The 17136-nt window shown below is 47.4% G+C and overlaps 2 protein-coding genes across 3 annotated transcripts in view; both read left to right on the top strand.

Annotated features, from left to right (window-relative positions):
* Positions 1 to 4199, top strand: part of Su(var)3-3 (lysine-specific histone demethylase Su(var)3-3) — a 201168-nt gene extending 196969 nt beyond the window's left edge. Inside the window, exons 13-14 of the mRNA XM_011145710.3 lie at positions 352 to 562; positions 1968 to 4199. Of these exons, the coding sequence (XP_011144012.1) occupies positions 352 to 562; positions 1968 to 2152 (396 nt within the window). The 3' untranslated portion in view covers positions 2153 to 4199. The remainder of the gene's footprint in view (positions 1 to 351; positions 563 to 1967) is intronic.
* A 2295-nt stretch (positions 4200 to 6494) lies between these two features.
* On the top strand, positions 6495 to 16350 carry LOC105185651 (trichohyalin). Of its 2 annotated transcripts, XR_003114327.1 has the most exons (3): positions 6495 to 7615; positions 14469 to 15912; positions 16005 to 16350. XR_003114327.1 is itself a non-coding variant. In XM_025307580.1 (2 exons), exons 1-2 carry the CDS (start codon positions 7327 to 7329, stop codon positions 15800 to 15802), a joined length of 1623 nt encoding a protein of 540 aa, XP_025163365.1. In that variant the 5' UTR covers positions 6495 to 7326; the 3' UTR covers positions 15803 to 16350. The 2 variants fall into 2 exon arrangements, 1 of the variants encoding a protein (XP_025163365.1); XM_025307580.1 differs by having other exon boundaries at positions 14469 to 16350.
* The last annotated feature ends 786 nt before the right edge of the window (positions 16351 to 17136 follow it).

The following is a 17136-nucleotide window of genomic DNA, read 5'->3' as shown; positions in this document are numbered from 1 at the left end:
GGATTCGTAATCAGCGACTCCAAAAACCCCATAATATCCACTGTCACCGAAATTATCCCGATGTTTCATTCTTGCGTCCGCCATCTTGGACCCGCCATCTTGAATTTCGAAAATCTGATAACGGATTCGTCATCAGCGACTCCAGAAACCCCCGTATATAAATTTTCATGTGATTCGGATTTTCTGAAAAAAAAACGTGCCTCAAAGGGTTAAGCACTTTTGTGAAATCCAGTCAAGAGATCAAGCAGTCGCGACCACCCTCCCTTTTGTCGCCGCTTGCGAACGGGCGAGGCTGAGATAAACGGGGGGAGGTTTTATGAAACAAGCGTACCTCTTTTTGCACGGATCCAGGGCATCTTCGGGAACCAAGTCGTACCGCAACCGCGAGAGAGCGTCGTGACGAGATGGCGTGCAGACCCATGGGCTCGCGGCTCCTACAGCTTCGTCGCGGTCGGCAGCTCCGGCAGCGATTACGATCTCTTGGCGGCTCCGGTCGCGGCGCCATCGCCGTTGATCAACCATCCACCGGGCACCCAATCGCAGCCGAGGGTGTTCTTCGCAGGTGAGTGTCGAGTCCGCGAGGGATACCTCGCAACGCGCGCGCGCGCCACCGCAATGAGTAATCCGGCTATATTTCTGCAGCCGAATATTATTCAGTCCCGCGAGTATTATTCGGTTATTATTCCACATACAGGAGAATGCGCTCAAGTAAATGGCACATGTTTCAAGTATCTCGTCATCAAATTTATCGTAAGCATCAGCTTTATCCGAAATACATCCTGAATCCGTAGCAAGTTTAGTAGTTGGAGCGAGAATGTCAAAGAATATTCAATTAAAACAGGCATTCACAGTTTCTCTCCTATATAAAGCAAAAGTTTCATAATATCCTCACGAGAAGAGAATAATTTGAGATTTTCTAAAATTCCTGATGAATATATTTCAAGACTATCATCGCAAGAAAAAATTTTTTGCTGGAAAGGAAGAAAGTAAACTGAGCACCGAGTCGCTTTTTTAACAAAACATAATTATATTTTTCTCCGCGCGGGGTACACATGTCCGCGAAAATCCACCATCCGTATATTAATATTCGCTGGTATTATCACAGTACATTCATTTGTTGGTTGCTTGTTGCCGCCGGAAAGATCGAAAAGATAATTTCAATCATTTTTCTCCGGTGACTTTCGTAACGCATTCTGCATCCCCGAGAGGAATGTGTGGTCTTTACTGCTTCCCGAAAGACTCATTTTCCTATTGGACACGGAATGCCGCGCGAAGCTCATCGAAGGAAGCGATCTTTCATCAAGGAATACGCAGACGTAGCGTTTCCGTCCCACGAAAGCGCGCGGTAATTCCGCCGACGACGGTTGCTGCAAGTTTCCACAATTTGCGGAGCGCCGCGCCTCAAATCTCCGTGGCGCGAAAATCCGCGAGCGAGTCGCGGCGCATTAGCGCTCGTTGAGTCCTAACGAGACGGTTTGACGAACCACGTCGGCGAATTAATAAGTATTGGGTATATGCCAATACACCAAAGTTTTAGTCTTTTCTTCAACCCTTTAATTAATTATTATGTTAAATTGAAATACTTTCCCGTCGTTTTGTGTTTTTGTAAGGTAACGAACCTTAAAAGAACGTCATTCATTATAATATATTAGTGTGCATAACTTTAAAAATGAATCCCATAATGAATAACCAAGGAATCATAATACGAATGGCGTTTTAGAAATTCAATATCGACTTTATAAAAACACAAAACGGCGGCGAAATACTTCAGGTTCAGATAATTACTTCAAGTTGAGAGAATTGCATCAGACGGCTGAGGAAGAGACTGAAACTTGGAATGCATCTGACGCGACGCAGATCCGTCGAACTTCCGGCCGCCGCGGGTATCACACACACACACTCACATACATAATACATCCACACACACGCATGCTTGCGTTAACCTAGACGAAACGGCGGATTTTCAGGTGAGCACACTATACGAAATTACCCAGCGACCGTGCACGGCGCATTCCTGAGCGGCCTTCGCGAGGGCGGACGTATAGCCGACCAGCTTTGCGGGAGTCCTTACGCGCCGCCGACGATGCCGACTTCCGTTCCGCCGTCGACGGGGATCGCGCAGGCGAATACCGGCAGCAGCTCGACGCCTTAGAGCGTCTCCGCGCGTTTTGTCTTTCCTCGGATCGCGGGATATGGTCGGGGACAGCCGTCTTTCCGTGGCAGAGCGTTCCCTTCGTGCAGCTTTTTGCCGCAGAGGGAGAGAGAGGGGGAGAAGGAGGGAGAGGGAGGAGGAGAGCAAAATTCTCCGCAACGCAATTCACGACTGTAGATTCCTCGATCGGACGTCGGTCCGATCTTGTAGCTCGACGTTTTCACGGCACGTTACGCGTCGCGTACTTCCTCTCTCTCTCTCTCTCTCTCTCTCTCTCTCTCTCTCTCTCTCTCTCTCTCTCTCTGAGTTTCCTCGAGTGAGCTTTTACTCAAAACGGACGAACATTCGTCCGTTGTACTGATGAAAACGTCGGAAACCGCTAGAGCGCATGTTCAACGCTACACTGATGGCACTGAATGGGTCAGTTTGTATCAAGTCAAGGTCGTCAGAATAACGCGGGGAAAAAGTATGCTTACTTTATCTATTTAGTTGATATTTTGCTTTTTAGTTTCGTTTTAGTTGAATTGTTTCTCTTCCACTTTGTTCCACGTCGGTGGAAAGGTGCAAAGTGTCCCGTTTGACGAATTTCAGTTCCTCTTGCGGAAGAGATTTCAGATCGGCCATTCTGTGTTGACTCAAAGCTCGAGTGGATTCTGAACTCTCGATCGACCGGAGTACATTTGACGATGGATTCGTCCTTCAATGTCGCAGAAAAATATAGAAAAAGAAGGAAACGGCTGAAGTTCGTCCGCGCATGAATAGAAGATATTCACACGACGTTTCAGAATGGCGGAATCAGTTCTACACGAGTGAGAGAGAACGGTCACTCGACTTCACGGATGGGATTCCACTCAAGGTAATTCAGAGGGTAGGCTGAAAATATTGTCGCGCCCAGCGCTAATCTGCAAACACGTTCCGAACATTTCGTAAAACTCCCGCCCCGTGCGCGAGTTCTAATTAGTGTCATGTTAATCACTCATGTCGCCTTATCGATTACAATGTAGACTAAGTGCAGACCCTTCATATTCCCCTCCCGCTCTGTTTGACTTCGCTTTTTTCCCGAACTCTCGCTCGTAAGCTTCCGTTATTTAGCTTGATCTGCGCACATATTAATCATTTCTGTAGATTATTGCACGTCTCGCGCCCACGAGAGCGAGAAGTATTATTACCGTTATTATTATTTTACCATTAGTTTACTATTATATACTATCGTTACTATTACTTTTATTACTTTTACTACCGTTATTATTAGTACAAGCATTCCACAACACACTTGGGCTGAAAGGGGAGAGAGAGAGAGAGAGAGAGAGTGAGAGAGGGGAGGAGAACTGTAACTCGTCATTCTCTCTCTGTCTCTCTCTCTCTCTGTCTCTCTCTCTCTCTCTCTCTCTCTCTTTCTCTCAAATGCAGAATGACGCGAAGCCGCGAGGTGGAATTATCTGGTGACGCAGTATTACTACATGCGCTGGTGGCAATCGCAGCGAACCTCACGTGGTGGATCGAATCCAATCGCGTTCGCTTGTAATTCGTACTTTTGATGCGGCGATTATTCGCGTAATAACGTTACCGCGGCGTGACGCGCGCATCGAGTATCGCGCATATTTGTAAACTTCGAGCTGGATTTTCCTTCGCATTTGCCGCACCCGCGCCCGCGCACCGCCGCGCGTACAATCGCATTGTGTGTGTTTTGGCGCATTTTTATTCCTAACGAACAACATTTCGATAGAGTCTCCCTCCCCCTCTATATCTCTGTCCCCTTTCTCTCCGAGAGGGGCACGATCACTGCGGCAAAATGACACCGCGATCATAAAGCGGCGTTCACAACGAGAGATCGATACGTCCGGATACGTCCGTTTTATGCTCGCCGCGAGCGAAGCGAGTATATCCGCGGACGTCTCGCTTCATTGTGCTCCGGCATTCCGCGCGCTTACGGACGGAGCCGGGCGTAATTAACGATATTGAAAACTAATCAGGCCGCGAAGCCGATTACGAGCTTTCGTGCATGCACACCTGCGCGCGTACACCTGTAGCTGTGTGTGTGTGTGTGTACAACAGAAATACATTCGTACATACATTCATATATATATATATATATGTGTGTGTATGTGCATGTGTGTAAATTTTAATTAAAGACTTGTTACGAACGATATGACCGAGTCGAGGTTCTTTCTCCTCTCCCAATTGCCCCGACTACACGTATTACTTTATATTAGCTCTAGTCAGTTAATTCTTTCCGATGAAATTTACACGGCTCAGAGCCGAAAATTTGAAATTGAAATATACATCCGCTCTTTTGCGACTTTCAAGTGTTGACATTTAACTGTTCAAAGTGACATATGGTCCGACGTTTGATGCACATAACCTCAAATAATCAATAGTTGAATGTTTCCGAAGTGGTGATTTTGATCTTCATGAACAACCACGCCCCGGTCAGGCAAAAAAATTTGAAGACGAGGAGTTGCAAAATCTACTGAATGAAAATACGGCACAAATACAACAAGAACTTGCGGAAAAGTTGGGAGTAAGCCAGAAAACTATTTGCGATTGTTTGTATCGTATGGAGAAGATACAGAAAGAAAGGAAATGGGTTCCACACGAGCTAAACATTGACAACAAAAATTGACCACATGCGTTACCTTGCTCGCCAGACAACAAAAAAAGATCTTTTGCACAAAGTCATAACTGGTGACGAAGAATGGATTACGTGTGAAAATCCTAAACGCGAGAAATCATGGATAGTCCTGATCGACCGACAACGTCGACAGCGAAACCCAAACGTTTTGGAAAAAAAGTTCTTCTCTGTACATGGTGGGACCAGAAGGGTGTGCTGTACTATGCATGAGCTCTCTTGGAACCGGCTAAAACCATTCAAGCAAAGATTTACCAAGAGCAATCGATACGTTTAACCTCTTAGGCACGGCTGAATTTTGCTCGGGGCTGTTTCTCTGTACGGCAGAGTTCGACGCGAATTACGCGTAAACAATACAGCACTGCAATGTGTGACGGACAATGCTGTTCTCTACGCGAGCACATTGGAATGAAGTTTTTGATGATTAAATTTATATTAATTTTTCTTAAAGATATGATACATATACTTTAACTTTAATAATTGACTTTAATAATTAACAATACAATTGAGTCTGATATATTTTAAAGCACGGTACGACACATAGACCCACGTCACAATCTTCACACTCATAGCGCGATCTTCGTCTTACATCGTTCTTCGAACATACGATACAATTTCGTAATGCTTTTTTAGATTTTGTGGAAAATTATAAGGATACGGATCGGCATGTTAAAAGGAGCAAATTTATTTAAACGAAAAGCGACAATTCATACCTGACACGTATCAAAAACAAAGACTGTATATTCTGTCTGTATATTGTTAACACTGTTATAAAACGTTGCAAAGGCAAAAAAAGTGTGAAACAAGACATATGAAAACGATCAGTTAGTTCAAACGGTGAGCGAGTGAGTCACTAGAGTGAGCCACTATAGTGGCGCGTCGTTCAAAAACATGACATCCGCGAAAGCCACTATAGTGGCGCATCGTGCCTAAGAGGTTAAGCAATGCAATTGAGAAAAAAAGGCCATTTATTCGACAAAGCAGCCGTAAAGTCATCCCGCTGCACGACAATGCTAAACCGCATACAGCAGAAGCCACAAAGGAAACCATCCTACATTTGGACTGGGAGGTTCTTTCACACGCGGTGTATTTTTCAAACTTGGCTCCGTCAGATTTCCACTTGTTTCGGCCGATGCGACACACACTATTTGATACACATTTTTCGTTAGTTGAGGACGTACATACGAAATTTCATCGATGAGGCTTTATAGCCTCAAAGCCACAAAAGTTTCTACCGTAACGGGATTCGGCAACTGTCCAATAAATAGCGTAAGGTCATCGACAACAACGGAGTATATTTCATTGAGTAATCTTGTCCTACTGGTTTTTAAATAAAGATTGTCCAAAATTGTCAAAAATCAGAAACAGTCAACTACTAGATCTTATATTTATAAGTAAAAAGTGCCTCCCCTTTTTTTTCTCCAAACACACTCATGCAGCCTCAACTCGCTTTTATGTCATCAGTCAAGGATGCGGGTCGCTATCGGGAGAGGGGGGGGGCAGGAGGGAGGGAGGTTCATCGGAACGTGTCGAATCGCATCGACGAGGCGGAGCGCCAGCGAACGGGAGCGCTCTCGCTTTTGAATTTACAACCTTGGTTTAATCAATCATATCTAATAACGTGCATGTGTTATTTATGTAATCAAACATGCACACACACGCGCGCGCGCACTTCTCTCTCTCTCTCTCTCTCTCTCTCTCTCTCTCTCTTTCTCTCGCCGATCGTATTAGATTTCCTATCTAATTTGGGAATATTGAATATTCGATCATTCCGGCACGGATATTACGTTGCACGCATCGCCGCGGGCGTGTTATTTCGAGCCGCGCAGTTCCCCGGCGAAAGCTCGGCAGCGCCGAGGGAGACTTCGAGATACATTAGTCAGAATTCTGAAGTTGCCGCGCGCTAATCCGCCGCGCCCGCGGCCGAATTGACGCGCGTTACAATTGCGACGAGAGGACGACGCGTGTCGAGTTGCACCGCGCGTATTTCCCGCGTGAAGCGCGCGTCAGGCGTTCTCGAGGATCCGGGCTGGCTCCTCAGGTCTGTTCTTTTCATCGGCTAGCCGAGGTAGCCTCGCGCTTTTTGCGCCCGGAGCGAGGCGAGTGTGTCGCGTTAAAGGGGAACAGGAACGAAGTTCCGGCGCAGCGCTGCTTTAGTAGCGCCAAGAAGAGCAGGCCTGTCCTTTCAAACTCGTCCTGGGAACGTCCTACTTTTGTCGGGCTCGTTGTCTGTCGGGCGCCTTTCAGCCGACGAAGGACGACGCCTTTCAGACACGCGCGGTCTTTTAATTCCACTCCCATCTCGTTTTTTCCGTCTCTCTCCTGCCGCTCCTCTCTCTCTCTCTCTCTCTCTCTCTCTCGTTTTATTCCCCAGCCGAGAAATATCGGTTCGATGAAGACGCATCGTCATAGCAACCAAACAAACAAGCCGGCGCACTCGAGGCACGTATCGAATTTGTCGCGCGACTGACACCGTCTCGAAAGGGCGGCCGCCGCCGTGGCCTCGGCGTTTTCATCGCTCCTTCGCAGCCGCGCATCCAGGAGGATGATCGCGCCGCCGTCGTCGAGGACGCGCCGCGACTTACCGAAGTCTAGGAGGTATCCCTTCGACGTGCTCGGCACCGCGAACATATCTTACGGGCACAGGTTAGCGGAGTGCGCGGGCCGGCATGTCGCAAAGTGCCATGCAAATTCGCGCAAATCCGTCTTCGAGTGCGCCGAGGAACGGCCGGAGGACAAGAGGGAATACGAGCGCGCCCTCAAGACCGCCGAGTTCGAGAAGGAGACCGATCGGAAGATCAGAAGCAGGAGTCTTCACCAACAAGCTCAACAAGGTATTAACCGAGAGCATCGGGGCGATTACTCGACTCTGCCGGCCGCCTCGCGTTTCTTCGGGGAACTTCGGGGAGCGTGAGCGAGAGGGAAAAGAGGCGGATACACGACGGACAATTCGTTATCGCGCTCTAATTATTGCGCCTCTCGTAATTGCTGTTCGTCGGGGAAATATATATAGAATAGACTTCAACAGTTATTTCTGCGTAACGATCGATGCCCGCGATTGATCGACGTTGCGATTAATTAACGCCAACCGACTGTCTAAGAGAGTCCCCGCCGTCTGCCGATTAATTGACCCTTTCATCCTCGAGTACCACCGACGTTTACGATGGCCGCGTTGACGATGGTATCCGCGTTCGATCGTGAATAACGATTTCTCTCGAGAAGAAATGTTTGTTAAGAAGGACGTGCATGAACCTATTATTGCGATCTTATTGATGTCAAAGCAAATGGCGGGCATCCTTCGGAAATCCTAAGGATACTCAGGATGAACATTACCGATGTCCTGCGGATAGCCAAATTTTATCCTGGAGTATACTTTAGATATCCTGGAAGAGACAATGATAGCTGAATACACTAGCCTTTAAGACATCCTGTCTTCGACAGGATATCCATCTTGAGAATTTTTATGGGATATACAAGGTGCTAAATTTCAAATGTAACAGGTAAAAAATCTCGGAAATTATGAAAGATATTAAAAAAAGCTAAAACACGTGTTCCATGATTTCGAAGAGGAAAGGGAATGGCACTATCAGTTTTTTATTTGGAGGGCATTTTCAAGGTCAGTTGAAGGTCAACTTAATTTTTTTAAATAGAAAGTCCAATTTTTTACTTATCTTCTTTTTCTACCAATTAATTTTAACAACTTTTGTCTGAAACATTTTTTTATTTGCCTAATATTTTTTTTAAATATTTAAGGAAGACTTTGTAACTTTTTCAACATTTAACTTACGATATCTCGCTAACTATTTGTCGAAAGAAAAAATAGTATTAGACTTTTTCACTTTATTTACTATCAAGAATATATTACTATAATAGTGCCCTAACTTTTGTTGATTTAATAATTTTGAAATTTTCAAAGGTCGATAAGTTAACAAAAGTCAACATATATTTTTGATAGTAAATAAAGTAAAAAAGTCTAATACTATATTTTCTTTCGACGAATAGTTAGCAAGATATCGTAAGTTAAATGTTGAAAAAGTTACAAAGTTTTTCTTAAATATTTTAAAAAATATTAGGCAAATAAAAAAATGTTTTGGACAAAAGTTGTTAAAATTAATTGGTAGAAAAAAAAAGATAATAAAAAATTGGGCTTTCTATTTAAAAAAATTAAGTTGACCTTCAACTGACCTTGAAAATGCCCTCCAAATAAAAAACTGATAGTACCATTCTCTTTCCCCTTCGAAATCATGGAACACGTGTTTTAGCTTTTTTTAATATTTTTCATAGTTTTCGAGATTTTTTACCTGTTACGTTTGAAATTTAACACCCTGTTATGGATATTTTTTAGACGTCTAATTGATGTCAAAGCAAATGTCGGGTTTCTCTGCGGGGCAGAATTCGTAGCGAGCGAATCGATGCGTGGTAATTCTCACTTGTTAATTCCGTTAATATAACGAATATATTCGGATTTGGCAATCGATTTTGCGCGATTAAACGATTGGTCGACGTTGCGGTCAATTAGCTGACCGACGAAAAGAGCGACCGTATGCTTGAACAAATACATTTTTCGATAGTCGAAACATCTCGGAACTTTTCATAAAAATTGTTGAAAAGACTCGCTTTATTCGCTGACTGGCAAGTATCACGATACTGTCGTTCGAACAATAATATCGGCAACAAGAAATTGAGCGGAATTAATGTCGAGCGGCGGATTTTCAATTCTCCCGGGATGTGCTGCTTGCGGAGGTTCGGCATCGAAAGGTTCAGCACTGCGCTGACTAGCGACGATCAGCGACTGATTTTTACTAGAAGTCGGTCAGAACGATAGGTTTCAGGCAAATATAAATAATTCAAGGGGGAAAATAATTGCTTATTTTTTCAAACACTCAAAGTGACAGGTTCTTGAGAAACGCAAGTAATATGAGGAAGAAATGACTTGTCTTTCTTAGTTTCCCCTAAAGTCGCGATCGGAAATATAAAATGTACCGTTGCAAATTTCTGTACTTCTTTCGAAGAAGTTACAAACCGGTCACTTCCGACCAGTTTTACAGCGATTCTAGAGTTAATTACACGGTTGAGTAATTTGATACGTGTTTGCCTGACTAAGCGAAATTTAAAATAAAGGAATTAGCTCGATTAAGTTCGTTAGTCGAAAGTTACTTAAGCTCTAAGTACAAAATTATGTTGAAATTGATTTAATAAAATTGAGAGACTTAATTATGCAAACCAATTTTTATACGCACTTATATAAGCAACTGTTTGATCGTTAAATCTGTGGAATGCGATTGAAAAGTTCCTCGCGGGAACACACCGATCGTTTTGCGTGTACTCAGAATTCTGCGCGAGAGAACAGCCGTTGCTCAGATAGACGCACAGAGAAAATCTCACTGACTCACTGTTTCCGATCCCTCTCATTCTACATTTTTCAAGTAGTCCGTCATGATCCCACAACACTGCCGACTACTGAAGAATCGTGCCAACTTTTATAAAGAAAAAAGGAAGTCAACGTCATCCAGATAGCAAAATGACATCTTTCAGAAATCCTAAGGACATTCAGGATGAACATTTTGGATATATCCTGTGGATACCCAAATTTTATCCCGAGATATACTTTAGATATCCTGGAAGAGAAAATGATAGCTGAATATATTGGCCTTTAAGACATCCAGAGGATATCCAGTCGGATGTCTTGAGGATTCCTACGGGATATGTTATAGATACTTTTTAGGTGTCTAAAGGAAAAGGGAAAAACATCGAGTGTTGAATTTGTTGATTACGAATTGTATCGAGTTATGTCTTTCCTATTTGAAATATAAGGAAAAAACGCATTTAACGATTCTAATCGGAATTGGCGAATTAATTATATTAATATTAGGTAAATCGAAAAGTTTCGTCCGTTTAGCGACAAGTAGCTACAGCTAGAACTGTCGTTACCCTCTAATATCTAAACGAAGCTTAATAGTTTGTTTTGACATTTGTCAATAACATTTAGTACATAAAAGTATACGTTTGCATCAATAACATTGTTTTTCACTACATCGAAAATGTCGAAATTTGAGCCAAATAAGCGTCATTTGCGCGAAGTGTTAATCTTTTGCTTCAATTGGAAGAAAACTGCAGCTGAATGGTTGTAGAAGTTTATGGTGATAATGCTTCTTCCGATGAAACATGCAGAGAATGATTTCGACGCTTTAAAAAATTAGTGATTTTTATGTAGAGGACAAAGAGCGTTCTGGACGGTCAAGAGTATTCGAAGACGAAGAATTGCAAGCATTAGTGGACGAAGATCCATGTCAAACGCAAAAGCAACTTGCAGAAGTATTAAATTGTGTTCAATCTGTCATTTCCGATCGTTTAAAAGCCTTAGGAAAGGTTTACAAGGAAGGAAAATGGGTCTCATATGAACTGAAGCCAAGAGACATTGAAAGGCGAAAAACCGCCTGCGAAATTCTGCTTGCTAGGCAACAAAGAAAGGGGTTTCACATCACTGGGGATGAAAAATGGATTTATTCTGACAACCCTAAGCGTCGAAAAACTATTTGCAATCCCGGCCAACCCTCAACATCGACGCCAAAACGGAATATCCACAGAAAGAAGACAATGCTCTGTATTTGGTGGGATCAGAAAGGTGGGCTGTACCATGAGCTGTTGAAAAGTGGTCAAACAGTCACAGGGGATCTCTGCGGAGAACAAATGATCCGTTTGAGCCGAGCATTGCACGAGAAACGACTAGAATATGAAACGAGACGGCATAAAGTGATTTTGCTTCGTGACAACGCTCGGTCTCACGCTCGCAAAATCTGTCAAGGAAACGTTAGAAGCACTTCGCTGGGAAGTGTTACCCCATGCGGCTTATTCACCAGACTGTGCCCCTTCCGACTACCACTTGTTTCGGTCGATGGCACACGCACTTGCTGAGGAATGCTTCAATTCTTATGAACACGTCGAAAGATGGGTCTCTGACTGGATAGCCTCCAAAGATGAGTCATTCTTTCGCCGCGGAATTCGCTTGCTGACCGAAAGATGGGAAAAAGTCATCGCTAACGATGGACAATACTTTGATTGATATACTTTTTCATTTTGTTTCTTAAATAAAGCCATACAGTTCCGTTTCGCAAGAAAACGGACGGAACTTTCCGATTGACCTAATAGTTCCATTTCATTTCCAGAAACAAAAAATTTTTGAAACTTTTTAAATTTTAATCTCTTAGAATTCCAAAATCTTTTGACTAAAAGAAAATCGAGCTGTTAATGTATTCAATTTGCTAACTCCGATTTAGGATCGAGTAGTTGAACGTTTTTTCTTCTTCTTATATTTACAATTTAAGTGGGAAAGATGTATATATATAACTCGGAATCAGCAAATATTACTTGAGATTGTTTGCGAATATGCAGTGGACATTTATGGGAGATATGTATTTTATTACAGTACTGTGACGTGGCGATTTTGGATCGCTCGTCACAAAAGGCAAAGGGCCTCCGAAGGGATCCAGGGAACGTCGCGCTCGTTCGCGACGTCGCGAGGCGAGCTGCGTTATAGTAGGGATTGATTGAGAATGCATTTCGTTTTCGGCGAACGATCTCGTATCTAGGAGTGCGGGATTGCTTTTTTTCTTTGGTGGTACTCCCGCGTCCCGGTAAATTGTGTGCCCCTATCGCCGCGGGCAGCCTCCGACCAGCAGGAACAGCGGACAAAGGACATCGGGCCGAGGAGGCAAGAGTGGAGGAACCGCGCAGCCGCCGGGAAGACCGAGAGACCCCTCAGGTGATGTCTTTGTTCCGCTAATATTTTCCTTTTGCGAGAAATTTGTGCCGTTATCATCGTGCCGCTGCCGATTTATTTGTGTATTGTCGACAGCGAAGAAAACAAACCAGGACACGGCACACGACAACGAGGAGCCTAGATCACGCGGGAGATGCTGCCAGAGAGAAAGAGGAATCCCGAACAACATCTCGACACCGCGTGATTGGGGAAGGAAAAAACGGAGCAATGAGCGGAGCTCGCTGGAAAAAGGACACTTCTTGCGGAAACGCGAAGCGAGAGCTAACGAGCGATTTTAGCTTACCGAAAAAGAGATATCGAGCGGGTACTCCCGAGCTATCGTACCTCTAGTGTCGTGGGTGTACCGGTAGTAACCCGTACGGCTTAGTGCCCTGTCGAGGGCAATGGTTAGTGCCCCAAGCGGATCTTTGGGAGAGAGAGAGAGAGAGAGAGAGAGATAGCGGGAAAGAGGAGAAGCGGCGCGGCTGGAGCGAGACAGCGAAGGAAGCGAAGAGGAGAGAGAGAACGGAGCGAACGAGCGGAGGAACGCGACGGCGACGAAGGAGGCTACCGACAGCAGTCGCAACTGTAAGGGTACCTATTTGTAATTGACCCCCTCCCCCCCCCGTTGTCGTTGTGAACCGCTTGCGTGGTGAGGCCGGTCGGAGGCTGTCGGATTTTTGGAAATTGGTGTCTGGTTAGCGACAGCCGAAGCCGTCCGGCGGTCTTTCTGCGGAACGCGGGTAGCCGGACGTTTCTCTCTCTCTCTCTCTCTCTCTCTCTCGGTAGCGGGTGTCGGCTGTTGTCGAAATTGCGAACTTTAGCGCGAGATAACGAAAGTTGTCGTATTCGCCTCACCGTAGGGAGTCAAGCGTTCATTGCCGAATTTGATGTACTTTGGGTCCATTGTTGTAAATCCAGCTAATATACCTCTTACGTCAGTATTTTAAATCGAACGATTTTTCTTTTCTTTGCCGATTAATATCCTGTTCCCGGAAACACCCCGAAGACAGACCCACTCCCAACTCCGACTAGAATTACAAAGAGCTGTTGGTCTCGTAGGCGATCGAATCGCCTCGCCGTCGCTAAGCCTATCGTTAGTGTTGGTGGGCACGAGAATCGTGCCTGGCGGCCAACTTCGGTTTTGGTGAATTTTTGGGGGAGCGACGAAGGGCGACTGGTAGATCGTCGCGAATATTTGCCCGCTACCTAATTGATACGAGTGGTCGCAGTACTCGGCATTCTGAAATTGTCTTTAATGTCGCGCTATAATTAATGAAATTAAATTAAAAATATACACGTAGAGTTCTCATTTAAAATATTTACGACACAATTAGATGTCCTGAAAATATTCCAGGATTGTGCTGAATACTCAGGATATCCTGGGATACTTTCAGGATATTTCTATATCCTGAAAATACTCCGGAACATCCTGGAGATATTCAGGATCATTCTGAGGACGTCTTGTGCTGTCTGAGCAACGTGCATCTTCAACGAAGAGCTCTCCGCTCCGAGCCCGGCTCCAAAAGTCACTGACTTCGCGACTTTTCGACCGCAACTTTCGACCGACTGACCGACCAATCACCCAAGTCCTAATTACTCCGAGTCGATTGATGCGCGTCGCTTCGCTCGCCAGAGTCACCGGATTCATCCCACCCCCACGTTGCGAAGCGGCAGAGCCGCGGGGGCTGGCGCTGGGCGAAGAGGGCGCGGGAGGGAGGGATCAGAGGGTGGAGGAAGAGGCGCAGATGAGAGGCGTGTTAATATCTCCTATCTATTTATCACTTCATTTCACTCGCCGTGCATAAATCCGCATTACGCGTCTACTCGGGGCCGAACATTTAGTCCGCGCCGGTCGCGGTGCGGCGCGGCGCGGCCTGAGCAGGCATAATTAGCAGACGTTAATACGACAAGGACCAATCTCCCAGGTGTGTCGGCGTACGAGGAGCGGCTGCGGCTGCGGCGGGCGAGGCTGCGCGACCTCGTGCGGTGCGAGGACTCGGGCCAGGCGCGGCAGCTGGCGGAGGAGGCGCAGCGCGCCGAGGACGCTCGGCTCGAGGAGATGCGCGCGATGACGGAGGAGCTGCGGCGGCAGCGAGAGCAGGAGCGCGGGGTGCTGGCGGCCGCGAAGCGGGCGCAGCAGTACCTGGCCTCGTGCCCGAGCGCTAGACAGGCGTACTCGAAGGGGTGCGCGATGAACGCGAAGCGCGCCAACGCGGCGCAGATCGCGGACCACGCGGCGAGGAGATCGGCGGAGAGGGTGCAGCAGGAGCTGTGGCAGCGGGCGCTGCAACGGCAGCTGGAGGCGCAGGAGCTCCGAGAGTCGCGGCTGTCGGCGAGGCGAGCTGAGGCGCGCCAGCAATTGGCTCGCGGCTTGGCCGAGCAAGTGGCCGAGAAGTTGGCGCTGGAGGAGGAGCAGAGGCGGCTCGAGAGGAGCGACGAGCTGGAGCAGCTGGAGCGGCAGCGCGAGGAGTCGAGCTTGCTGGAGTCGCGGCAGCTCCAGCTGCGTCAGCAGCAGCGGCAGGAGCTGCGCAAGGAAATGCAGGAGGAAGTGCTGAGGGCGCAACGGCAGCGAGCGGAGCGCGCTCGTGAGGAAGTCGCGTCGGTTACTGCGGGCGAGTTCATAAAGGACAAATCGACAAAGGACCCTGCGACGCTCCGCACCGAGTCGATGGCCTACGCCGGCTACCTGAAGGACCTGCGGCGGGACGAGGCGAGACGAGAGCGCGAGGCGGAGGCGGCCATTGAGCGCTCGCGCCAAGAGCTCGAGGCGAAGCGCGAGCTCGCGCGCAGGAGCCTGAAGGAAGCCCGCGAACGCGGCCTGCAGGAGGTCCTGCGCGCTCGGGAGGAACAGGTGAGGGCGCGGCGGACCGCGGAGGCGGCGGAACAGCGGCTGAGGACGGAGGAGAGGGAGGCGCTGGAGAGGCAACTCGAGAGCGACGCCGAGCTGGCCGCGGCGCGGCGGCAGGGGGACAGACAAAAGGCGTATCGTTATGGGCTGGAGCTGGAGGAGCAGCGGCGGCAGCGTCTCGTCGCGGCGGCGGAGCGACGCCGCGAATTGGAGGAGCTGGAGAACCGGGCGGCCGAGGAAGAGAGGATGCGGCGAGCGGCGGAGACGTGGTGCGCTTCCGGAAGGATCGTGCGCCAGCCGCCCTGCTCAATCCCCCCTTGCCGGCGGTCGTCTGAGGAATGCCGGGCCGGCGGTAGTCGCACGCCGCGGGAAGGACGTTCCGGCGGCCCTCCGCTTTTGATTTCCGCGTGAATTTTAACGTCGCCCTCTTCCCTGCAAACTTCTCCGACAACACGACAACGAGCTTGCCGAATGCGTTCGTTGATCGCGTGGGAACCGTTCTTGAAGGATCATAGCGGACGGTAAGTGATGCGTATGTGTGTGCGCGCGTGTATATGCGTGTGGGTGATCGATTAGCGAATAGATACTAATAAATCTATGAGTTTGCGCAAAGGTCGAAGATGCACGTCAAGATTGAACGGACGCTTGAAGATGGATGATTGTAAGGACGGTGGGGTGATGTGAAAAAGAGCACCGAGACGCGACTTTGACCACCGAGGGATGAAAATTTCCCCGCATATTCCGGTCGGTGCAGCTGCATGCGTGCGTGCATGTGTGTGTGTGTGTGTGCGCTTGCACAATTTCCATTCATACCACCGGAACGCGTGTCAAACACGAGGCATTGACAGAATTTAATAACATGCATAACCCACAAAATTATAAATGATATCGTGTAACATTTTGTACCTCTCTCTCCTCCTCCTGCCTTCTCTCTCTCTCTCTCTCTCTCTCTCTCTCTCTCTCTCTCTCTCTCTCTCTCTCTCTTTCTCTTTCTCTTTCTCTCCTGCATTTCCATGGTCAAGTAAAATAACACAGTCATATTTGTCCGACGTGAACGGGACAGTCGACGTTTTTAATTATCGCACACTCTATGAAATTAAAATATCGCCGTGAAACACCGCATTATAAGCGCTATTTGCACATTTCCTTTCATCTTTCCCGCGCGGATCAGAACCAGAGTTTCAAAAGAAAGAAAAAAAAGAGAAGGAAAAATATCAAAGTGTCACGCGAACGTGCGCAGTCGTGCGAATGTCCGTCGGAATACGCGCTTGCGCGCGTGACTCTGCCGATCGAAAAAATGCACTCTCCTCCATATAATTCGACCTACAGCTGGCGTACCAAAGCAGTCGCTTCTCTCTCGATTGCCTCTGTGTTCTCCGCTTCTCTACCATCCGTCGGATGCTGCGGGATCCAGCGATGCTGAAGCGATGCCGGTACGCGCTTATCGACGGCGGCGTTTCGTCGCGGCGGCAGCGACGGCGACGGCGACTGCGGCCTGCGGCGGCGGCTCACACACAGGTACACGAACACAGGTTGCTGCTGGAGCTGCTGCAACACGCGCACTTCGCGTCTTAAAATCCTATTTTCCGCCACAAAGAGGGAAAATTCGGCCATCGCGACGCGCGCAAAGAAACTCGCCGCGGTCTAGCGAGCGCGTCTCCCGCCCACAGGCATCCCCTAATGATACCGCAGCGTCACACACACACACACACACACACAATCGTACATGTATACGTTGCTACATG

The sequence above is a fragment of the Harpegnathos saltator genome, unplaced genomic scaffold, assembly GCF_003227715.2.
Source record: "Harpegnathos saltator strain DR-91 unplaced genomic scaffold, Hsal_v8.6 scaffold91, whole genome shotgun sequence".
Lineage (NCBI taxonomy): Eukaryota > Metazoa > Arthropoda > Insecta > Hymenoptera > Formicidae > Harpegnathos > Harpegnathos saltator.
This window is presented reverse-complemented; position numbering and strand designations above follow the sequence as displayed.